Raw genomic sequence first — 25,380 nt, forward strand, 5'->3', positions numbered from 1 at the left:
GACAATATTTTTAGGGTGTCTTTAGATTCACCAACTAAAATCTAATCACTGTTATATTAATGTTTGGTGCTTATTATAAATATTAAATATAGTTTAATTATAAAAATAATTATGTAGACGAGAAATAACGACAAAACAAACCTATTAAGGTGTTTGTTTCTAAACCTATAAAACTAATATTTAGCGTCTAAAATTAGCCGAGAGGTTTATAACACATCAACTAATAGACCAACTAATGATTAGTTATATCTCTCAAATAGTTATTAGTTGTTAGCTAGTTCAACCTAGCTAATAACTTATTAGCTATCTAACAACTAATGATTTGTTTTGTTTTACTTTTTGGTGACAACTTCACAACTAGCGAGTACCATAGCACCAGAACAGTCTATACATCATGTATTAATTGTACAAACGTTCAGTAGCAGAGTATGATAATAAATATATTTTCACAGAAATGGACTCTGGAATGGACAATTTCTAAAATACACAGGCAGAGGCTAATTTCTAAGCTCTAAATTAAAGAACAAATTGAAGGGCACAAAACAGAAACATAAATAGGCAGGATGTAGAAGTTGGTGTGGCCAATAGAAATTGAAGAATCTCAGCATCAATAGCCAAATCCACTCTTCAAGACTTGCGTCCGTTGAAAGTTTGAAATCTATAACCTCTGAGCTACATCTCCTGGTACATTAGCCATCTTTACACTTCAGGTGCAAGAAGCTCCCCAAGCTTCCATCACTCTTCATGAATTCGTCTTGGCTGTGGAGTATCATCTTGCCCAGCAAAGTACACCATGACAAACAGAAGGGCAATGACGAATATAAGGATGTACAGCGAGGTCAAGCTGACCAGAGAATTCAGGAAACCCATGAAAGAAGGGCCGCTAATTTTCTTCTTTGTTGTTCTTCCTGCTCTGTATCCCTCAAGAAATTGGCTTATTTGAGATGCTTGGTCAGTACCTTCTTCTAATCTCTCTGAACCATCCACCTTCACCAAGAACCATTTTAATTCAATCCCAGAAAATAACAAATTCTTATTTGATGATTATCGGAGAGATGGTAGCAGTTTCTTTCTTAATCAAGTATTAACTTTCTCAGGGAATTATGAGGGTCAACAAACAGGAACCTATAAAAGCAATACCTTTATTGATAGAAAAACTTTTGCATCATTAGTCAGAAACATGCCAGTAACACTTTATATGGATGGTGGTATTAGAAAATAGAATTAATTACTGAGGATACTGTACTTACGAGCTCATACTCCTCATTTCTATCCCACACAAGTAGCTTTGGCAGCTGTGAGCTTTTGGAAACATCAAAAGTCTCCACAAACTCATCCCATTGCTTGATTCCAACATATCCAAACACCAAATCACGGTTTGCGCTAGCAGCAGATCTCAAAATCTTTACCAGCTGTGTAGAATTTTCATCTGAATCATCCTCCAAAATTGTGAGAACAACTTTCCTCTGATCATCATTCAACATTTTTATCGTCTCTGTATTGATTGGGACAACCAAAGGGAGAAGGGATTGTCGTACAAAATCTTCCAAGAAATTTTCTATATCCAAAAAACAACACCATCAGCTATGGCGTTATGGGGAAATCAACATGGCTATGTATGGTATATTAAACGACCATAAGACAATACATGGTGCCTGAAATTACTTCTCAAACTAAGAATCGACATAGAAAAAAAAAGCCATGAACGAACACAAGAAAGGGATAACAATTACCTTCAAATGGGCCATAGAACAAGCTTTGTTCCTTATACTTTGGATGGATTGCAACTAGCGCCGGAACCTTGTCAAATTCATAGGCTACCATGACGTCCTCAGAGAAATCTTTAGCAACAGCAAACCATGCTCTTTTCTTGTATTTCCTTCCATATTCAGCAATCAATGAGTCATTCACCCCAAAACCAAGGAACATAGGAAAGCTTGTACCAGCATTCTCAACAAAGTTCTTTATCGCAGAGTCTGACTCAAGGATAGAAACATCTGGCGCAACAAACTTCTTCAGATTGCGGACAAGCTGATCAGCCTTCCTCGAACCAGTGTATTCAATTGGAACACCGTGGATAAAAAGCATGAGGGTAGGGAACCCACTGCATTTAGGAACTAATAAGCATTAGGCATCCAATCTAAGAATATCTACTCTCCAGCGAAACCAAAATACTTTCAGGCAAGAACTTACTCAACTCCATATTTTGATCCAAGTTTCCTGTATTTATCAGCATTAACTTTGGCAACAACAATGGGCTCACTCAACCCTGCCAACATTGGTGCAGCTTCATCTAACTGCACCAACAAAAAAAAGGAGTAATATCATAACTTCGTTTTCTTAATCCAATTCCCTGGAATTTCTGGCTTTTATGCAATTGTAAGTAAGCAAAAAGTAGTATTTGAGAACGTACTAATTCAGGTGTGTCACACCTAATAGCACTTGTCTTTTTCCACAGGCTAATGTACCGAAATTCAGGTGGTGTCACGCACTACCACTCTGTTTGTTTAATGACTCAATAACAACATTTTTCGTTAAATATTCTGAAAAAATAGCAAGTTGTGTGCTCTCCCACTTCGCTCTAATCTGCTCGAGTTTTCGGGAGTTGGGACTACCCACCCAAAAAAACAAGGAATCCCAGAGTCCGGTGGTGTCACACACTGCTCCATGTTTGTTTAATGACTCAATAAAAACATTTTTTGTTCAAAAAACGAATAAATTTTCTGGAAAACAGTAAGGCTACTCTCCGTGGGAGTTCTATTTCCATTTAACAAGTCGCCACATAAGCGTAGTTGATGATATGACAACGTGTTTAAGAGATAACTCTCTTAGCACAATTACGAACTATTTATGAGTCATTAAAATTAAATGTCTATAAAACTATAGAATGAAACTTCTCATTGAGTGTGTGTGTGTGTTTCATCCATGTTTCATTTCAATGGTGAACGAACTACCGGAAACTACACAACAATGAGCGAGCCTGAGATTGCCTACCAGTCATTTCGTTGCTTGAAAAAATTAGCATGGATCTTAGGAGGAAGGATTGAAGAGCTCTAGAGAAGGTCTGCAAAGGACGATCGGCCACTAGAAAGCAACAATTCAGCTGGAAGTTTGGACACATTGGCTGCAACCCACTTGAACGTTCTAAGGACCACAAATGATAAGATCTAATACCTGGTTTGCTGTAATTCCAATTCTCGGAATCTTTGTTGAATCTCCATAATCTTTAGACTTTTAGATATTCTTGTGGTGCCAAGTGACATGGCAATATTGGAAACAACGCCGCCAAACTCTCCACTCAGACCGGACTGGCCTAAGTTCTGTACTCTCCCACTTCACTAACACAGAATCTGAACTCCAGAGACCCAATTAACCCGTTCCCACAGCACTAACACAGAAGCCAAGATCCACCCCGATCCACGGCAACGGCCCACGGTCGGTATCCCAACGCGCAATCACATCTCATAGGTCTACTAACAACCACCAGCAAGCGACAGGTCGGCAGGAGTTCGTCGTACCTCGGGCGCAAGGCGCTTGCAGTGGCCGCACCATGGCGCGTAGAAATCGACGAAGAGGAAGTCGATGACGCCCAGCGCCGCCTCGAAGTTGCTCTCGTCGAGGTCGATCACCCGCCCGTCGCGTGGGAAATCCTCGCCCGCGGCGACGGTGTCCCGGGCTGAGAGCGGGAGCAGCAGCAAGAGGAGTACGAGAGGGAGCGGCGGCGGCGGCAGGACTCTAGCCGCCATCGCCGTGGCGGGCGCTCGACTCGATCTCCGCCGCGACGGAAGTATGGGGGCACTGAACTTGACTAGTTTCCAAGGGCAAGGGGGTTATTCGGAGAAAGTTCGCATTTATTTACCCTCCTTCGGAATCTGAGTTGTTTTGGTGACTTTTTTCTTTGATATATTAGTATAAAATTCATTTTTATGTGAAATTGAGGGCCACATTGTGCTGTTTGGTTCAACCTTTTTTATAAGCATTTTTAATAATCTGGCTATGGGAGAATTTAGCTAGGGAGAGAATTTGAATATCATGGATATTATGTATAGAGGAAGATAAAAATATCCATGACGTTTAGGATATAGAAAGTGATGGCTTACTACTAATTCAGCGATTCAACTGATTATGTGTTTATGTTGATTTTTTCGATTTTTTACTAAAATGATTCTTATAAAAACTATTTTAAAAACTAATCATTTGTCAGTCTACAACACCTTATGGTGACCAAAAGCTAAAGAACTGAAACAAACAAGGCCATTAATTTTAGATTATGTATACACTCATGGGCTACCTAAAGATTTTGAACATCCTTGCATACTGATCCTACTAAATTGAAGTTTTTGTCATTTCCAGGAAACGAATGTTAAAAACATAAAACCTACTCGTATGACACGAAACACTTAGACCGTCTCCAACAGCATACTCTATATCTATTATTTACCGTCTCTTCTAAAAGATTTCAGCCTGTATATCTTCTTTATCTCTAACAACGTCCTCTAAATCACGTCCTCTATACGTAAATACCTATATTAGAGACATTTTTTATTTTAATTTTTTTATATATACGTAATTATCATACTCTCAAATATATTATATATTAGTTTTGTTAAACCGGTTGTTTAAAGTATTCAAATGGATAGAGCGGAGGAGAGAGAAACTCTATATATAGAGGATCCAGCAGCTTTCTCTAAATTTAAAGGACCATTTAGAGAACGTTACTAGAGGGAGTAGAGGACGAAATCTTCTCTACAATTTAAAGTAAAGAACTCTTTAGAGGGTCTGTTGGAGCTAGTCTTAGGCCTAGTTTAAGAAAGCTTCACTTCAAAAATTTTAAGTCTATTTCATTTTCTTCTATTCAAACAGATCCAGCCCCATTAGCTCTAGCTTCAAAAAATACTATAACTAGAGCCTAGTTTTATGAAATTTTCAAAGCTCCTCAAAGGGTGCTCAAAAACATTGTTTTCATACATTCTCATGAAGTTGCATAAAAATTACCCACCATGACATCGTTTACATGATCTACCGATACATGTTTCTTTCTCATTCCACTAATCATTAAGGGTAATTAAGGAAATTCATACAAATAAATTGTATTACAAAAGCTGAAGTCTATGTGCAAGCCAAACACTCTTGATCCCCGTCTTACCAATCTATTGAATCTGTTTTATAGTGAAATTAGAGAACCAAAGCTAAATTTTTAAAGTGAAGTTCTTCCAAACATGACCTTAAAAAAGGAAGAAGTAACTGGGCACTTTGAATCTAATTTTCAGCTGCTACCTGATGGTCACCGTCTCACCGAGGCTTTAGTCCAGTAATGTCAAAAGGGCGGCCACCACAGAACCTGATATCAAAGATGCACCCCTTTGCTACTACATAATTTCCATTCATTATTATAAGACTATCTCCAATAGTTTTATATTATCTTATATTTTAAAAAATACTTTGTAAACAGTGTTATCTACAGTAAAAAAACATCTCATGTTCGTACATGTAAACAGTGTTGTGTACAGTAAAAACATCTCATGATCATATACACAATCTACTGTAAGCAACATATGTTGGAACCGGACCGCCGACACATGGCGTGTCCGTCGGGGCCGCCCGCACTCACGGCGCGCCCACCCAGGCTGTCGGGCCGCGACACACGCGCCCACACGTATAGCAGTGGGCTTTAGGTCTCTTGGGCCAATACTCCCCCAAAAAGCTAGCCCTTCAGGGGGTTGCACCTTCAACCATATAAACCATGCTTTTTCACTCTCACCAGACAATGTGTGACTATTCCCAACAATCTCCCCCTCACACATTGTGAGCCGAGATTTGTCTGAGAATGCACTGGGCCAACCTGGCTTTGATACCAATTGTTGGAACCGGACCGCCGACACATGGCGTGTCCGTCGGGGCCGCCCGCACTCACGGCGCGCCTACCCAGGCTGTCGGGCCGCGACACATGCGCCCGCACGTATAGCAGCGGGCTTTAGGTCTCTTGGGCCAACACTGATGTTGGATCCTGGACTCGGCAGCTGGCTTTGCAGACAACGGAGCTGGGCGGCGAGTCGGGCTTCTGGGGGCGGTCACCGTGGTGGAGCGAGCGCCACCAGAGAAAACCCCAGAAAACCCCAGGTATGAGAAACACAAGCACAGAGAGAAAATGAGATGGGTCTGCGCAACTGTCACAGCGCAACCTTTTGCTTTTCTGTTATTTAAAGTAAAAAGCAATTACATGGCCTAATGCCCGGATCTCCCGCCGCCACAAGTCCATGCCCCACATTCTCCCCCTTTTAAGGAACACAGTGGACAGGTGCAGCATGTTCAGCGACAGGATATATCTAACTTGGCGGTCACGACGCAGTCAGGCACCGCACTGACACGCTCGCGATTCTACGCCTCAACAATCAACTAGATTACAGAAAGCAAATGTTTATGGAAAAACTAACAAATCACCCCCTAATCTAGTTGAACCGGAGCCACTCCCAACTTTGTCCTGAGCTCCACGAACTTGATTCTGCCCAATGGCTTGGTCAGTATATCTGCAAGCTGATGATCACTTCCCACATGGTCTACATCTACCATGCCTTGTTCAATGCAATCACAGATGTAATGGTAGCGAGTGTCAATGTGTTTGTTCCTATCATGGTGCACTGGATTCTTGCTTAGTTCTATTGCTGACATATTATCGATGAGTAGACTAAACTTCTGCACCTCTTCTTTTGTAATATCGGCTAACAGCATACTTAGCCAGACCCCCTGACACACACCCAATGCTGCTGAAATGTATTCTGCTTCACAAGATGACAGAGCAACCACTCTTTGTTTTTGAGATGACCAGGTTACTGGATTGATGCCCAAAAAGAATAGGATACCTGAGGTACTTTTCCTGTGAACGAGATCACCCGAACAGTCACTGTCAGTGTATCCTAGTAAAGACAGACCCCCTCCTCCTTTTTTGAATTTTACTCCAAAATTGATTGTTCCAGCTATATACCTCACAATCCTTTTCACAGTATTCCAGTGCTCTTTGTTTGGAGTCTCCATGAACCTGCGAACAAGTCCAACTGAGAAAGACAAATCAGGTCTTGTATTCACCAAATACCTTAGACTGCCAATGATACTTCTATATCTTGTTTGATCAACTTCAGTTCCTCTTGCACCGGATGTGAGCTTTGTTCGTTGTTCCATGGGAGTGTCTGTAGGATTACATCCTGTCATATTACACTGATCAACGATCTTTGCTGCATAAGAGCTCTGGCAGATTGTAATCTCACTCTCCAATTGTCTGACCTCCATACCTAAATAGTAACTGAGCAAGCCTAAGTCACTCATGCTGAAAGTATGCTTCATCTGCTGCTTGAAAATTGTGATTTCTGTCACAGAGGGCCCACAGATAATAAGATCATCAACATAAACTCCTACCACCAACAAAGAATGACCAATCCCTTTCCTGTACACAACATGTTCCACCTTACATTTCTCAAAACCCAGAAGAGTTAACTCAGAGTCAAGTCTGGCATTCCAAGCTCTTGGAGCTTGTTTCAAGCCATATAAAGCCTTCTTCAATCTCAGAACTTTTCTAATTCCTTTTGGGTCTTCAAAACCTGGTGGTTGCAATACATACACCTCTTCTTGCAGGTTGCCATTTAAGAAAGCTGACTTTACATCCATATGATGTACCTGCCAGTTTCCTTGTGCTGCCAGTGCCAACAGAACTCTGACGGTCTCTAATCTAGCCACTGGTGCAAAAACTTCATCATAGTCCACACCTTCTTTCTGTGCATACCCTTTGGCAACAAGTCTCGCTTTGTGTTTGACAACATTACCTGCAGCATCTTTCTTAAGTTTGAAAACCCACTTCAAACCTATGGCTTTGTGACCTCTAGGCAGATCAGACCAAAACCAAGTGTTGTTGGCTTCTATTGATTTGAGTTCTGATTGCATAGCTTCTCTCCACTTTAGACTCTTCAGAGTTGTTTCAACATCCACAGGTTCATCCACTGCTAACATACATACAGCACTGTACTCATAATCGAGTATTTCTTCAGTATTTTCAAACAGGTCAGTCAATGTCCTATATTTCGCAGGAACCATTCCTGAACTTTCTGAACTAGATGGTTGTGAATTGTAACTAGTAACTGAAACTGAGCCTAGATTTTGTGCTTGTGATCCTGAAAGTATAGGTTGAGTTCTTGAATTTTGAGGGGTCACAGGTGATTGTGGTAGTGGTGACACAGGTGATTGTGGTAGTGGTGACACTGAGGGTACTTCACCACCCCCAGAACTCTCACCCTCCTCACCTGTACCAGAAGGATACAACATAGCCTGACTGGGAACAGTGAACTGAAACTGAAAATTTGAGTTTTCTGGGCCAACTTCAGTCAACTGATCTTTGTTATTACTGTCCCAGTTGAGAGCACCTAGAGGGGGGGGGGGGTGAATAGGTGATCCTGTAAACTTCAAAACTTAAGCCACAAAACTTTGATTAAGTGTTAGCACAGTTAATGCCAAGTGGCTAGAGAGAAGATCTTGCACAATATGATAATCACAAGGAGTTCAACACAGAGAAGACACAGTGATTTATCCCGTGGTTCGGCCAAGTACAAAACTTGCCTACTCCACGTTGTGGCGTCCCAATGGACGAGAGTTGCACTCAACTCCTCTCAAGTGATCCAATGATCAACTTGAATACCACAGTGTTATGCTTTTCTTTCAATATCCCGTTTGTGAGGAATCTCCACAACTTGGAGTCTCTCGCCCTTACACTTGAGATTCACAAAGAAATACGGAGTAAGGGAGGGAAGCAACACACACAAATCCACAGCAAAACGCGCACACACACGGCCAAGAGTCGAGCTCAAAAGACTATCTCAAGGTTCTCACAAGAACGGAGCTCGAATCACTTAGAATGACAATCGGATGCGCAAAGACTGAGTGTGGATGATCAGGAATGCTCTAAGGTTGCTTGGTTGTCTCCTCCATGCGCCTAGGGGTCCCTTTTATAGCCCCAAGGCAGCTAGGAGCCGTTGAGAGCAAATCCAGAAGGCCAATCTTGCCTTCTGTCGTCGGGCGCACCGGACAGTCCGGTGCACACCGGACACTGTCCGGTGCCCGATTTATTTCCATAAACAGCGCAGCCGACCGTTGCCGACCGTTGCAGATCTGGCGCACCGGACAGTCCGGTGCACACCGGACAGTCCGGTGCCTCCTTCCGACCGTTGGCCAGACCACGTGTCGCGCGCAGATTCTGCGGCCGACCGTTGGCTCGGCCGACCGTTGACTCACCGGACAGTTCGGTGCACACCGGACAGTCCGGTGAATTTTAGCCGTACACCGTCAGCAAATTCCCGAGAGCGGCCTCTTCGGCCGAGGCAGCCTGGCGCACCGGACACTGTCCGGTGTGCACCAGACCGAAACAGCCTGTTGGCTGTACACAGCCAACATTCTCCTTTTCTTCTTCTCTCTGTTTCTAACACTTAGACAAATATATTAGTACACAAAACCAATGTACTGAGGCTTAGAAACATACCTTTACTTGTGATTTGCACTTTGTTCATCCATGGGCATAGATTCACATTTAAGCACTTGTGTTGGCACTCAATCACCAAAATACTTAGAAATGGCCCAAAGGCACATTTCCCTTTCAATCTCCCCCTTTTTGGTGATTTATGCCAACACAACATAAAGCAACTAGAACAAGTGCAGAATCACTCCAAATAAAACTTAAATTCATTTTGATTCGATTTGGCATATATGGATCATCCTTTGCCACCACTTGGTTTGTTTTTGCAAATCAAACTCAAATCTCTATCTCTAAGTCAAACACACATGTTGAAGCATAAATAGAGTCATTCCAAAAGAGATTGATCAAAGATTTCAAAAACTGTCCCTATTTCCCATAATTAACACTTCTCCCCACAAGAAGCCAACTTTGACAAGAGAGACAATAAGAGACAACAAAAAAGTTTAACAAAACAAAAACTCTATTCTACTATTTTCAAAATCTCTCAAGTGGTAGCTGATCCATTTATCGCTTTGGCCTTTATTTTCTCCCCCTTTGGCATCAAGCACCAAAACGGGATCAATCGTGGCCCTTTAACCCCATTGCCTCACCAAAATCTTCAATTAAGATCAAATGGCAATAAGAGTTCATGAGATGGACTTGGAATAAGTTACCCTCGCATCGGAGTGCAGTGGAAGTCTTTCATGGTCCAAGTCCACCTTTTCCCTTTCAATTCTCCTTCGAGACTAAATCAAGCAAACTCAAGCATATGGTTAGTCTCAAAGGGTCAAGTTGTAACACATCTCCCCCTAAACATGTGCATCACTTTGCAACGGACTTGTGAGGTCCAGGGAGTGTTTGTACAACTTGAGCACCACAATAAGCAACAAAATGCAGAATGAACATGATCAAAAGCATAAACACATGTATGCTACAATTCAATCCAAGTTCCGCGAATCTAAGACATTTAGCTCACTACGCAACTTGCAAAAGGTCTTCTCATCTAGAGGCTTAGTGAAGATATCGGCTAGCTGGTTCTCGGTGCTAACATGAAACACTTCGATATCTCCCTTTTGCTGGTGGTCTCTCAAAAAGTGATGCCGGATGTCTATGTGCTTTGTGCGGCTGTGCTCAACAGGATTTTCCGCCATGCGGATAGCACTCTCATTATCACATAGGAGTGGGACTTTGCTCAGATTGTAGCCAAAGTCCCGGAGGGTTTGCCTCATCCAAAGTAGTTGCGCGCAACACTGTCCTGCGGCAACGTACTCGGCCTCAGCGGTGGATAGGGCAACGGAAGTTTGTTTCTTAGAGTTCCATGACACCAGGGATCTTCCTAAGAATTGGCACGTCCCTGATGTACTCTTCCTATCGACCTTACATCCAGCATAGTCGGAGTCTGAGTATCCAACCAAGTCAAAGGTAGACCCCTTTGGATACCAGAGCCCGAAGCAAGGCGTAGCAACCAAATATCTAAGAATTCGCTTCACCGCCACTAAGTGACATTCCTTAGGATCGGATTGAAATCTAGCACACATGCATACACTAAGCATAATATCCGGTCTACTAGCACATAAGTAAAGTAAAGACCCTATCATTGACCGGTATGCTTTTTGATCAACGGACTTACCTCCTTTGTTGAGGTCTGTGTGTCCGTCAGTCCCCATCGGAGTCTTTGCGGGCTTGGCGTCCTTCATCCCAAACCGCTTTAGCAGATCTTGCGTGTACTTCGTTTGGGAGATGAAGGTGCCGTCCTTGAGTTGCTTCACTTGGAACCCAAGGAAGTAGTTCAACTCGCCCATCATCGACATCTCGAATTTTTGCGTCATCACCCTGCTAAACTCTTCACAAGACTTTTGGTTAGTAGAACCAAATATTATGTCATCGACATAAATTTGGCACACAAACAAATCACCATCACATGTCTTAGTGAACAGAGTTGGATCGGCTTTCCCAACCTTGAAAGCATTAGCAAGTAAAAAGTCTCTAAGGCATTCATACCATGCTCTTGGGGCTTGCTTAAGTCCATAGAGCGCCTTAGAGAGCTTACACACGTGGTCGGGGTACCGTTCATCCTCGAAGCCAGGGGGTTGCTCCACGTACACCTCCTCCTTGATTGGCCCGTTGAGGAAGGCGCTCTTCACATCCATTTGGAACAACCTGAAAGAATGGTGAGCGGCATATGCTAGCAAGATACGAATTGATTCTAGCCTAGCCACAGGAGCAAAGGTCTCCTCAAAGTCCAAACCTGCGACTTGGGCATAACCTTTTGCCACAAGTCGAGCCTTGTTCCTCGTCACCACCCCGTGCTCGTCCTGTTTGTTGCGGAACACCCACTTGGTTCCCACAACATTTTGCTTCGGACGAGGCACCAGTGTCCAAACTTCATTGCGCCTGAAGTTGTTGAGCTCCTCCTGCATGGCCAACACCCAGTCCGTATCTAGCAAGGCCTCCTCTACCCTGAAAGGCTCAATAGAAGAGACAAAGGAGTAATGCTCACAAAAATTAACTAATCGAGAACGAGTAGTTACTCCCTTGCTAATGTCACCCAGAATTTGGTCGACGGGATGATCCCTTTGAATCATCGCTCGAACTTGGGTTGGAGGTGCCGGTTGCGCTTCTTCCTCCATCACATGATCAACTTGTGCTCCCCCTTGATCACATGCCTCCTGTTGATGAACCTGTTCATCGTCTTGAGTTGAGGGATGCACGGTTGTTGAGGAAGAAGGTTGATCTCGTTCAACTTGTTCCTGTGGCCGAACTTCTCCAATCGCCATGGTTCGTATAGCGGCCGTCGGAACATCTTCTTCATCTACATCATCACAATCAACAACTTGCTCTCTTGGAGAGCCATTAGTCTCATCAAATACAACGTCGCTAGAGACTTCAACCAAACCCGATGATTTGTTGAAGACTCTATACGCCTTTGTATTTGAGTCATAACCTAACAAAAACCCTTCTACAGCTTTGGGAGCAAACTTAGAATTTCTACCTTTCTTTACTAGAATGTAGCACTTGCTCCCAAATACACGAAAGTAAGATACATTGGGTTTGTTACCGGTTAGTAGCTCATACGACGTCTTCTTTAGGAGGCGATGAAGGTAGACCCTGTTGATGGCGTGGCAAGCTGTGTTCACGGCTTCCGTCCAAAAGCACTCGGGGGTCTTGAACTCTCCTAGCATCGTCCTTGCCATATCGATGAGCGTCCTGTTCTTCCTCTCTACCACACCATTTTGCTGTGGTGTGTAGGGAGCGGAGAACTCGTGCTTGATCCCTTCTTCTTCAAGGAACTCTTCCACTTGAAGGTTCTTGAACTCGGACCCGTTGTCGCTCCTTATCTTCTTCACCTTGAGCTCAAACTCATTTTGAGCTCTCCTGAGGAAGCGCTTGAGGGTCCCTTGGGTTTCAGACTTATCCTGCAAAAAGAACACCCAAGTGAAGCGGGAAAAGTCATCAACAATAACTAGACCATACTTACTCCCTCCTATGCTCAGATAGGCGACGGGTCCGAAGAGGTCCATATGCAGCAGCTCCAGGGGTCTTGAAGTGGTCATCACATTCTTGCTGTGATGTGCTCCTCCCACTTGTTTACCTGCTTGACAAGCTGCACAAGGTCTATCTTTTTCGAATTGCACGTTAGTCAAAACTATCACGTGTTCTCCCTTTAGAAGCTTGTGAAGGTTCTTCATCCCCACATGTGCTAAGCGGCGATGCCACAGCCAGCCCATGCTAGTCTTAGCTATTAAGCATGCATCTAGACCGGCCTCTTCTTTTGCAAAATCAACTAAATAAAGTTTGCCGTCTAATACACCCTTAAAAGCTAGTGAACCATCACTTCTTCTAAAGACAGACACATCTACATTTGTAAAAAGACAATTATATCCCATATTGCATAATTGACTTACAGATAATAAATTATATCCCAAAGACTCAACTAAAAACACATTAGAAATTGAGTGCTCATTAGAAATTGCAATTTTACCTAACCCTTTTACCTTGCCTTGATTCCCATCACCGAATATGATTGAATCTTGGGAATCCTTATTCTTGACGTAGGAGGTGAACATCTTCTTCTCCCCCGTCATATGGTTTGTGCATCCGCTGTCGATAATCCAGCTTGAACCCCGGATGCATAAACCTGCAAGGCAAATTTAGGCTTGGGACTTAGGTACCCAACTCATGTTGGGTCCTACAAGGTTAGTGCAAATATCCTTAGGGACCCAAATGCAAGTTTTGTCTCCCTTGCATTTTGCCCCTAACTTCCTAGCAACAATTTTCTTATCCTTTCTACAAATAGCAAAGGAAGCATTTAAAGCATAATAAATTGTAGAAGGTTCATTCACTACTTTCCTAGGAGCATGAGTAATATTCTTTCTAGGCATAGCATTTTTCCTAGACATATTTCTATTTGTCGGGGACCATAATTAGGGGTACCCTCAAGACGCCTAATTCTCAGCTGGTAACCCCCATCAGCATAAAGCTGCAAAGGCCTGATGGGCACGATTAAGGCAGGGATCAGTCCACACGAGTGACTCGATCGCGCTTCACCCGAGCCTAGCCTCGGCCGAAGGCAGCCGACCTCGAGAGACTTCCGTCTCGCCCGAGGCCCCCTTTTTATGGCGGACACATCACCGGCTTGCCCAAGGCCTTGGCTTCGCTCAGAAGCAACCTTGACTAAATCACCACACCGACTGACCAAATTGCAGGGGCATTTAACGCAAAGGTGGCCTGACACCTCTATCCTGACACGCGCCCCCGGCAGAGCCGAGGTGACCGCCGTCACTCCACCGCTCCACTGGCCAGTCTGACAGAAGGACAGCGCCGCCTGCGCCACTCCGACTGCAGTGCCACTCGACAGAGTGAGTCTGACAGGCAATTAGGCCTTGCCAAAGGCGCCACGGCGAACTCCGCTCCGCCCGACCCCAGGGCTCGGACTCGGGCTAGGACCCGGAAGACGGCGAACTCCGCTCCGCCCGACCCCAGGGCTCGGACTCGGGCTAGGACCCGGAAGACGGCGAACTCCGCTCCGCCCGACCCCAGGGCTCGGACTCGGGCTAAGACCCGGAAGACGGCGAACTCCGCTCCGCCCGACCCCAGGGCTCGGACTCGGGCTAAGACCCGGAAGACGGCGAACTCTGCTCCGCCCGACCCCAGGGCTCGGACTCGGGCTAAGACCCGGAAGACGACGAAACTCCGCCTCGCCCGACCCCAGGGCTCGGACTCCGCCCTGGCCTCGGCCGGACGACTTCCGCCTCGCCCGACCCCCTGGCTCGGGCTCGGCCACAGCAACTGAAGGCAAGACTCAACCTCGGCTTCGGAGGAAACCCCACGTCGCCCTGCCTAGAGCACAGACCGCCACGTCAACAGGAAACGTCATCATCATCCTACCCCGAATCGACTCGGGTCACGGAGAACAAGACCGGCGTCTCGTCCGGCCAGCTCCGCCAGAGGGGCAATGATGGCGCTCCACGAGCTCTATGACGACGGCGGCCCCCAGCTCTCTTACGGCAGCAGGACAACGTCAGCAGGGACTCGACCGCTCCAACAGCTGTCCCTCCATCAGGCTCCGTCGCACCTCCGATAGCCACGACATCACGCCAGCAGGATGCCCAGATCTCTCCGGCTGCCACATCGGCATGTACCTAGGGCACTAGCTCTCCCTCCGCTAGACACGTAGCACTCTGCTACATCCCCATTGTACACCTGGATCCTCTCCTTACAACTATAAAAGGAAGGACCAGGGCCTTCTCAGAGAAGGTTGGCCGCGCGGGACCGAGGACGGGACAGGCGCTCTCTTGGGGCCGCTCGCTTCCCTCACCCGCGTGGACGCTTGTAACCCCCTACTGCAAGCGCACCTGACCTGGGCGCGGGACGAACACGAAGGCCGCGGGACTTCCACCTCTCTCACGCTCGGCTCCGGCCGCCTCGCCTCTCCCCCCTCCGCGCTCGCCCACGCGCTCGACCCATCTGGGCTGGGGCACGCAGCACACTCACTCGTCGGCTTAGGGACCCCCCTGTCTCGAAACGCCGACAGTTGGCGCGCCAGGTAGGGGCCTGCTGCGTGCTGACGAATAGCTCCCCGTCAAGCTCCAGATGGGCAGTCTCCAGCAACCTCTCCGGCCCGGGACGGTGCTTCGTTTCGGGGCTCTCGAGTTCATGTCCTTCGACGGCAGCTACGACATGATACTTCTTCCACCGCCGTGCGACCACGACAATGGCGGCCGACAACCCGCCCGCCGGCGGCGGAATCGACGACGTCTACCCCGCGTGGTGGAAAAGCAACATTCGGGCTCGCTCCGTTCTCTCCCCCGCCAACGGAGGAGGAGGCGGGGCCGTCAAGGCCAGACGGGAGGCCGCGCTTCGCCGGCCGTCGAGCGAATCGACGCCCCCGACGCCCCGACGGAAGGCACGCCGGACATCGACCTCGCGTTCAAGACGGAGGCAAGCGCCGTCCCCCCGCGGCACGACGACCCCGAGCAAGAAGACGACGCCGGCGCGCTCGCGGAAAGCCTGCAGGACGTCGCCCTCGAACCAGAGATGACGGCGCAACCAGTCCCCGATGTGACTACGTCGCTCCTCGTCGACCAAAAGGTAACGACTAACTCCCATCTTGCGTCATTTCGACTCGGCCTCAACCCGCCAAACGACCTCGTTTTGGCGGGCGCCCTCATTGAGGCGAGTGCAACCCCACTGAGGTTCTGTATGCGATCGCCTTGGGACCGACTGACGGACGTCTCGACCTACGGGCCCTCTGGGTCCGAGGAAGATGATGACCCCAGCATCGGTTGGGATTTCTCCGGACTTGGCAACCCCAGTGTCGTGCGGGACTTCATGGCCGCATGTGACTACTGTCTGTCTGACTGTTCCGATGCAAGCCGCAGCCTTGGCGACGAGAGCTGCGGCCCAAGCCGCGAATGTTTCCACATCGAGCTAGGGAATCCCACCGAAGGCAACCATCTTGGCATGCCGGAGGATGGTGATCTCCCTAGGCCGGTGCCTCGCGCCGACATCCCACGGGAGCTAGCTGTGGTCCCCGCTCCGGCGGGGGGTTACGACCCACAACTCGAGCAAGTCCGCGAGGCGCAGGCCAGGCTCAACGAGGGAACGGGAGCGCTTGAGCCGATCCGTCGGGACGTCGGACAGGCATGGGTGGGCCAACCCCTGGCCGGAGAAATACGTCATCTGCCCCAAGGTCTCCAGCACCGCGTCGCCAACGACGTCAGGATCAGGCCGCCGCCCGCATCCAGCGGGGTCGGTCAGAACCTGGCAACCGCAGCAATGCTCATCCGCGCGATGCCGGAGCCGTCAACCACCGAGGGTCGGTGGATCCAGGGAGAACTCAAGAATCTCCTGGAAGGCGCCGCGGCCCGGCGGGCCGAGAGCACTGCATCCCGAAGGCAAGGATATCCCTCGGAACCTCATGCCGCGACTTCCCGATTCATGCGGGAAGCCTCGGTCTACACCGGGCGCACGCGCAACACCGCGCCTGCGGCCCCGGGCCACCTCGGCAACGAGCACCATCGACGCGACCGTCGGGCTCACCTCGACGAAAGGGTGCGCCGAGGCTATCACCCCAGGCGTGGGGGACGTTACGACAGCGGGGAGGATCGGAGTCCTTCGCCCGAACCACCCGGTCCGCAGGCTTTCAGTCGGGCCATTCGACGGGCGCCATTCCCGACCCAGTTCCGACCCCCGACTACTATCGTAAAGTACTCGGGGGAAACGAGACCGGAGCTGTGGCTCGCGGACTACCGCCTTGCCTGCCAACTGGGTGGAACGGACGACGACAACCTCATCATCCGCAACCTCCCCCTGTTCCTCTCCGACACTGCTCGTGCTTGGTTGGAGCACCTGCCTCCGGGGCAGATTTCCAACTGGGACGACTTGGTCCAAGCCTTCGCTGGCAATTTCTAGGGCACATACGTGCGCCCCGGGAATTCCTGGGACCTTCGAAGCTGCCGGCAACAGCCGGGGGAGTCGCTCCGGGACTACATCCGGCGATTCTCGAAGCAGCGCACCGAGCTGCCAAACATCACCGACTCGGATGTCATCGGCGCGTTCCTCGCCGGCACCACTTGCCGCGACCTGGTGAGCAAGCTGGGTCGCAAAACCCCCACCAGGGCGAGCGAGCTGATGGACATCGCCACCAAGTTCGCCTCCGGCCAGGAGGCGGTCGAGGCTATCTTCCGAAAGGACAAGCAGCCCCAGGGCCGCCCATCGGAAGAAGCCCCCGAGGCGTCTGCTCCGCGCGGCGCCAAGAAGAAAGGCAAGAAGAAGTCGCAATCGAAACGCGACGCCGCCGACGCGGACCTTGTCGCCGCCGCCGAGTATAAGAACCCTCGGAAGCCCCCCGGAGGTGCAAACCTCTTCGACAAGATGCTCAAGGAGCCGTGCCCCTACCATCAGGGGCCCGTCAAGCACACCCTCGAGGAGTGTGTTATGCTTCGGCATCATTTCCACAGGGCCGGGCCACCCGCCGAGGGTGGCAGGGCCCGCGACGACGACAAGAACGAAGATCACCAAGCAGGAGAATTCCCCGAGGTCCGCGACTGCTTCATGATCTACGGAGGGCATGCAGCGAATGCCTCGGCTCGGCACCGCAAGCAAGAGCGCCGGGAGGTCTGCTCGTTGAAGGTGGCGGCGCCAGTCTACCTAGACTGGTCCGACAAGCCCATCACTTTCGACCGAGCCGACCACCCCGACCATGTGCCGAGCCCGGGGAAATACCCGCTCGTCGTCGACCCCGTTGTCGGCGATGTCAGGCTCACCAAGGTCCTGATGGACGGGGGCAGCTGCCTCAACATCATCTACGCCGAGACCCTCAAGCTCCTGCGCGTCGATCCGTCCACCGTCCGAGCAGGCGCTGCGCCCTTCCACGGGATCATCCCTGGGAAGCGCGTCCAGCCCCTCGGGCGACTCGACCTCCCAGTCTGCTTCGGGACACCCTCCAACTTCCGAAGGGAGACCCTGACGTTCGAAGTGGTCGGGTTCCGAGGAACCTACCACGCCGTGTTAGGGAGGCCATGCTACGCGAAGTTCATGGCCGTCCCCAACTACACCTACCTGAAGCTCAAGATGCCGGGCCCCAACGGGGTCATCACCGTCGGCCCCACGTACAAACACGCGTTCGAATGCGACGTGGAGTGCGTGGAGTACGCCGAGGCCCTCGCCGAGTCCGAGGCCCTCATCGCCGACCTGGAGAACCTCTCCAAGGAGGTCCCAGACGTGAAGCGCCATGCCGGCAACTTCGAGCCAGCGGAGACGGTCAAGGCCGTCCCCCTCGACCCCAGCGGCGACACCACCAAGCAGATCCGGATCGGTTCCGGGCTCGACCCCAAATAGGAAGCAGTGCTCGTCGACTTTCTCCGCGCAAACGCCGACGTCTTTGCGTGGAGTCCCTCGGACATGCCCGGCATACCGAGGGATGTCGCCGAGCACTCGCTGGATATTCGGGCCGGAGCCCGACCCGTCAGACAGCCTCTGCGCCGGTTCGACGAGGAGAAGCGCAGAGCGATTGGCGAAGAGATCCACAAGCTAATGGCGGCAGGGTTCATCAAAGAGGTATTCCATCCCGAATGGCTTGCCAACCCTGTGCTTGTGAGGAAGAAAGGGGGGAAATGGCGGATGTGTGTAGACTACACTGGTCTCAACAAAGCATGTCCGAAGGTTCCCTACCCTCTGCCTCGCATCGACCAAATCGTGGATTCCACTGCTGGGTGCGAAACCCTGTCCTTCCTCGATGCCTACTCGGGGTATCACCAGATCCGGATGAAAGAGTCCGACCAGCTCGCGACTTCTTTCATCACGCCGTTCGGCATGTACTGCTACGTCACCATGCCGTTCGGCCTGAGGAATGCAGGCGCGACGTACCAGCGGTGCATGAACCATGTGTTCGGCGAACACATCGGTCGCACAGTCGAGGCCTACGTCGATGACATCGTAGTCAAGACACGGAAGGCTCCCAACCTCCTCTCCGACCTTGAAGTGACATTCCGGTGTCTCAAGGCGAAAGGAGTCAAGCTTAATCCTGAGAAGTGTGTCTTCGGGGTGCCCCGAGGCATGCTCCTAGGGTTCATCGTCTCTGAGCGAGGCACCGAGGCCAACCCGGAGAAGATCGCGGCCATCACCAGCATGGGGCCCATCAAGGACTTAAAAGGGGTACAGAGGGTCATGGGATGCCTCGCGGCCCTGAGCCGCTTCATCTCACGCCTCGGCGAAAGAGGTCTGCCCCTATACCGCCTTTTAAGGAAAGCCGAGTGTTTCGTTTGGACCCCTGAGGCCGAGGAAGCCCTCGGCAACCTAAAGGCGCTCCTTACAAAGGCGCCAGTCTTGGTGCCGCCGGCGGATGGAGAAACCCTCTTGGTCTACGTCGCCGCGACCACTCAGGTGGTTAGCGCCGCGATTGTGGTCGAAAGGCAGGAGGAAGGGCATACATTGCCCGTTCAGAGGCCGGTTTACTTCATCAGCGAAGTGCTGTCCGAGACTAAGATCCGCTACCCACAAGTTCAAAAGCTGCTGTATGCTGTGATCCTGACGAGGCGGAAGCTACGACACTACTTCGAGTCCCATCCGGTGACTGTAGTGTCATCCTTCCCCCTGGGGGAGATCATCCAGTGCCGAGAGGCCTCGGGCAGGATCGCAAAGTGGGCAGTGGAGATCATGGGCGAAACGATCTCGTTCGCCCCTCGGAAGGCCATCAAGTCCCAAGTGTTGGCGGATTTCGTGGCTGAATGGGTCGATACCCAACTACCAACGACTCCGATCCAACCGGAGCTCTGGACCATGTTTTTCGACGGGTCGCTGATGAAGACGGGGGCCGGTGCGGGCCTGCTCTTCATCTCGCCCCTCGGAAAGCACTTGCGCTACGTGCTGCGCCTCCACTTCCCGGCGTCCAACAATGTGGCCGAGTACGAAGCTCTGGTCAACGGATTGCGGATCGCCATCGAGCTAGGGGTCAGACGCCTCGACGCACGCGGTGATTCGCAGCTCGTCATCGACCAAGTCATGAAGAACTCCCACTGCCGCGACCCGAAGATGGAGGCCTACTGCGACGAGGTTCGGCGCCTGGAAGACAAGTTCTTCGGGCTCGAGCTCAACCACATCGCTCGGCGCCACAACGAAACCGCAGACGAGCTGGCGAAGATAGCCTCGGGGCGAACGACAGTCCCCCCGGACGTCTTCTCCCGGGATCTGCATCAACCCTCCGTCAAGCTCGACGACGCGCCCGAGCCCGAGGTATCCTCGGCTCAGCCCGAGGTACCCTCGGCTCAGCCCGAGGTACCCTCGGTTCAGCCTGAGGCACCCTCGGCCCAGCCCGAGGTACTCTCGGCCCCCGAGGGCGGGGCATTGAACGTCGAGGAAGGGCAGAGCGGGGCCACGCCAGACCAGGATTGGCAGGCCCCGTACCTGCAATATCTCCGTCAAGGAGAGCTACCCCTCGACCAAGTCGAGGCTCGGCGGGTAGCGCGACGCGCCAAGTCATTCGTCTTGCTGGGCGACGAAGAGGAGCTCTACCATCGCAGCCCCTCGGGCATCCTCCAGCGATGCATCTCCATCGCCGAAGGTCGGGAACTGCTGCAAGAAGTACACTCGGGGGCTTGCGGCCACCACGCAGCACCCCGAGCCCTTGTTGGAAATGCTTTCCGGCAAGGCTTCTACTGGCCAACGGCGGTGGCTGACGCCACTAGAATTGTCCGCACCTGCGAAGGGTGCCAATTCTATGCGAAGCGGACACACCTGCCCGCTCAGGCTCTGCAGACAATACCCATCACCTGGCCCTTCGCTGTATGGGGTCTGGACCTCGTCGGTCCCTTGCAAAAGGCGCCCGGGGGCTACACGCACCTGCTGGTCGCCATCGACAAATTCTCCAAGTGGATCGAGGTCCGACCTCTGAACAGCATCAGGTCCGAGCAGGCGGTGGCATTCTTCACCAACATCATCCATCGCTTCGGGGTCCCGAACTCCATCATCACCGACAACGGCACCCAGTTCACCGGCAAAAAATTCTTGGATTTTTGCGAGGATCATCATATCCGGGTGGACTGGGCCGCCGTGGCTCATCCCATGTCGAATGGGCAAGTAGAGCGTGCCAACGGCATGATTCTACAAGGGCTCAAGCCTCGGATCTACAACGACCTCAACCAGTTCGGCAGGCGATGGATGAAGGAACTCCCCTCGGTGGTCTGGAGCCTAAGGACGACGCCGAGTCGTGCCACGGGCTTCACGCCGTTTTTCCTGGTCTATGGGGCTGAAGCTATCCTGCCCACTGACCTGGAATACGGCTCCCCAAGGGCGAGGGCCTACACCGAGCAAAGCAACCAAGCCAGCCGAGAGGAATCGCTGGACCAGTTGGAGGAAGCTCGGGACAGGGCCTTACTACACTCGGCGCGGTACCAACAGTCCCTGCGACGTTACCACGCCCGAGGGGTCCGGTCCCGAGAACTCCAGGTGGGCGACCTGGTGCTTCGGCTGCGACAAGACGCCCGAGGGAGGCACAAGCTCACGCCCCCCTGGGAAGGGCCGTTCGTCATCGCCAAAGTTCTGAAGCCCGGAACATACAAGCTGGCCAACAATCAAGGCGAGATCTACGGCAACGCTTGGAACATCAAACAGCTACGTCGCTTCTACCCTTAAGATGTTTTCAAGTTGTTCATATACCTCGCACCTACGCAAAGTTTAGTTGTCAAGGAAGGGTCGGCCTAGCCTCGGCAAGGCCCGACCCTCCCTCGGGGGCTAAAAGGGGGGAGACCCCCTCTGCGTCGAATTTTTTCCTCGAAAAAGGACCTCTTTTTAGCAGGATTTCTTCCGTGCTTCTTGACTACTTTGGAAAGCGGATCCTGGAAACGACGAGGTACACGTAAGCAGCCAAGGCTGACCGAGCCGAGGGACTCCTACGCCTCCGGGATACGGATACCTCACTCGTCCCCTTCTGCGATAAGTAACTTGCGCTCGGATAAAGCGACTCCGTGGACCAAACGAGTCATCACGTTCGGAAGCTCTCCTGCCGAAGCAGTCCTTCAAGCTTTCTCGACTAAATCGGGGACAGGGCCTCATGGACGGGTGAAAGTACGCGTAAGCGGCAAGGCCGACCGAGCCGAGGGATTCCCACGCCTCTGGGATACGGATACCTCACTCGTCCCTTCCGCGAAAAGCAACTCTCGCTCACACAAACATCCCTATTACCGACAGAGTCCAGATGCTCGAAACAAGAGGAAAAAAGGACGCAGCTTCGCAAGCGCGGCGAGGGCGTGTTCTTCTGGCCTCGGCGGCCGCAGAAAGCGCACGCTACAAGATGATCTGATCCTGCAGGCTCGGGTCTTCACGCCGAAGGGAGCCGTAGCACCCTCGGCATCGACGACGTCTACAGCAAAGCCCGACCCAGCCTCGGGCGGCGCCGAGGTCCAGGGGCTCCTCCAGGAATCCGGCCCGAGCAGGCGGCTCAACCGGTTACCCCTGGGGCCTCGGGCAACCGGCTTCCAAGGGCGCTAGCCCGATCCGAGGCCTCGACTGACCGACTTGGGCGTCGGCACCGCTGACGGGCGACACGGCTAGGCTCCGGCCAACCAGGTTCCCCATTCTCGAGCCAACTCCGCCTCTGTTCATACTGATATCGCTACCCCCGGCCTCGATCCACCAAAGGGCGGCCGAGGGGTCCCTTCAACTAAGCTAGAGGAGCCTCACGTAACAAGGCCGAACGGGCCGAGGGATTCCTACGCCTCCGGGATACGGATACCTCACCCGTCACCTTGACACGGGGCAACTCATGCTTGGTAAAGCGGTTCAGATAATAAAACAGGCGAGACTTAGTGCTCGGAAATGAGGAAAAAACACGGCTCCGTGCCGAAATTACATACACGTTCAGGCCTCGATAGCCACAATGAACGAACTCACTGGCATTCGAAGTGCCATTACAAACGGAACTCCGGTTCCCCCTCCGCAGGTACAAACAACCCCACTCCGAGGGGGAAGGCCTGCGGAGCAACGGAAGGCCGACGAGTGGTGCGCCGTCGCCCGCTCCAGCAGCAGCGACGACAACGCCTTCTGCTCCGAGGGACCAAGCAGCGGCAGCGCCAGCCTCGGGCTCGATGCCGCTGCCAGGAAGCCCCCGCCCATGCCAAAACTTGTGAGGCAAGGACGGGCAGAAGGCCATAGAGTCGGAGGTCAGCCCGCGGTCGGCCCCGGCCATCTCGCCGGCGGGAGAACTTCTTCAAGCTGCCGCGGCGGATGCCGGCGCCGCGAGTGGCTCCGAAGCCACTCACGCCTGAAGGCCAGGCACGCTGCAGCTGCCAGCGCCACGGGCGACGGCCGCCTTTCCCTCCGATCACTGAGTGAAGGAGCGGGCTGCCGCCCACGCGGGGGCCGACCTCAACTCGGCGCACTCCCCTCCCCAGCCCTGGCGATGAAAATCCTTGAGGCTGAGGGAGAGGAAGAGGCCGCGGCCCGGCTCGCTTTCCCTCACCATCAAGTCGGAGGTCGCCATCTCAGGTGACCGCCGGCGGAGGGGAGCAGCCGGGCAGCATGATGAAAATCCTTGAAGCCGAACGATGGCTGAGAGGTACCAACTCTCATGGAGTTGTGTTCCTCCAACGAGGAGGCGGAAAGGCGGCGGATATCCCCCATCCGGGGGCTTGGAAGACGGGAAGACCCAGCGCTTAAGGGAGGAAGAAGACATGGTTGCCTTACGAAAGGAGCCTCCCTCCTTTTAAAGGCAACTCCCCCTACGTGCGCCCCCAAGCGCCGCGGGCCGAGTCTTCTCCAACACGCTCCAAGGCCCTCCCCTGCGACTCGGGGGCTGGGTCCCGCATGTCATACAAGCCGGCTCAGGGCAGAAGAAGCCAAACCGCCGCGCATGGTGCGCACGACCGTCCAGCGGTTACAGGCGACCCCCCATTTTCGCCCAGACCAACGGGCAGAAGGGGCAAGCAGCCATGCAGGCGGCATGCAACCGCGCCAGATGGACGCGCTTCTCCAACTTCTGACACGCCAGCCTGGGGCCCAGGCCCACGCGTCGAGCAACTGGCGCGCCAGTTGCTGCATGCAAGCAACCGCACCGCCACTTGTGCCACCATCGCGCCTCTTCGGTTGCGAAGCCTATGCCACGACTCGAGGCGACCCAACAGCGCCAGACTGGCGCGTCGGTCAAAGCGACCGAAAGTGGGCCGGCAGTAATAGCGGTGGCAGGCGGGCGGGCGCAGCGGTCACGTCGTCAGCCAGGCTCACGTCCCATCCTGAGACAGCAAGAGAGCCTCCTCTCACGGCGTGAAGACGGTGCACCCGTGACCCGTTCCTCGAACGGATCACCCGCGCGCAACGGCCGCCCCGCCAACCACTCGCCCCGTCGCATTAACTCCGCGGCGGGACACGCGGCGCTTCTGGTAGGAGGAGCGCGCGACGCTTCACCTTCGCCTTAATAACCGCGTCAGAAAAGGTACGCCACGTCGTCTGATTTCGTATCCTTTTCCGTTTTCCTCTTTCTCTATCTCTTGCAACAGGGACCGGGGAAGGGGGATACCCCGAGAGGGATCCTTCTCCACGAAGGAACCGGGCTCCGCGCCCCCCATTACTGATCAGGGGTTCGAAGGCTGGCCCCCCGAGGGTTCAACAGCCGCCTCAGATCGCGTGGGCCCGACACCCACTACTGGTCAGGGGTTCGAAGGCCAGCCCTCCGAAGGGCTCCACGGCCGCCTCAGGCTACTCGGGCTCCGCGCCCATTACTGATCAGGGGTTCGAAGGCTGGCCCCCGAAGGGTTCACAGTCGCCTCAGACACCGAGCGAGGGATGACCAGGGGTACGTTCGATACATAACCGAGGCTCGGGCTGCGCTCCCGAGGTACCCTAGGACATATCCGAGACCAGCGGGAACGATCTTGTAACGGAATCCCATCGGAGGG

At 52.0% G+C, this 25,380-nt stretch overlaps 1 protein-coding gene across 1 annotated transcript; it reads right to left on the reverse strand.

Annotated features, from left to right (window-relative positions):
- Nucleotides 1-370: 370 nt before the first annotated feature.
- On the reverse strand, nt 371-3,786 carry LOC606478 (protein disulfide isomerase11). The gene is made up of 5 exons (NM_001112333.1): nt 3,519-3,786; nt 2,194-2,297; nt 1,734-2,104; nt 1,251-1,558; nt 371-987 (listed from the first exon to the last, which is right to left on the reverse strand). Exons 1-5 carry the CDS (start codon nt 3,744-3,746, stop codon nt 736-738), a joined length of 1,263 nt encoding a protein of 420 aa, NP_001105803.1. The 5' UTR covers nt 3,747-3,786; the 3' UTR covers nt 371-735.
- Between the last annotated feature and the right edge of the window lie 21,594 nt (nt 3,787-25,380).

The sequence above is a fragment of the Zea mays genome, chromosome 10, assembly GCF_902167145.1.
Source record: "Zea mays cultivar B73 chromosome 10, Zm-B73-REFERENCE-NAM-5.0, whole genome shotgun sequence".
NCBI classification, from domain to species: domain Eukaryota; kingdom Viridiplantae; phylum Streptophyta; class Magnoliopsida; order Poales; family Poaceae; genus Zea; species Zea mays.

Coding starts and splice junctions, on each gene's coding strand:
- LOC606478 (NM_001112333.1), bottom strand. CDS start 3,746: ATGGCGGCTAGAGTCCTGCCGCCGCCGCCGCTCCCTCTCGTACTCCTC. Junction 2,298..3,518: donor GCAAGCGCCTTGCGCCCGAG/GTACGACGAACT, acceptor TTGTTGGTGCAG/TTAGATGAAGCTGCACCAAT. Junction 1,559..1,733: donor GTTCTATGGCCCATTTGAAG/GTAATTGTTATC, acceptor TTTTGGATATAG/AAAATTTCTTGGAAGATTTT.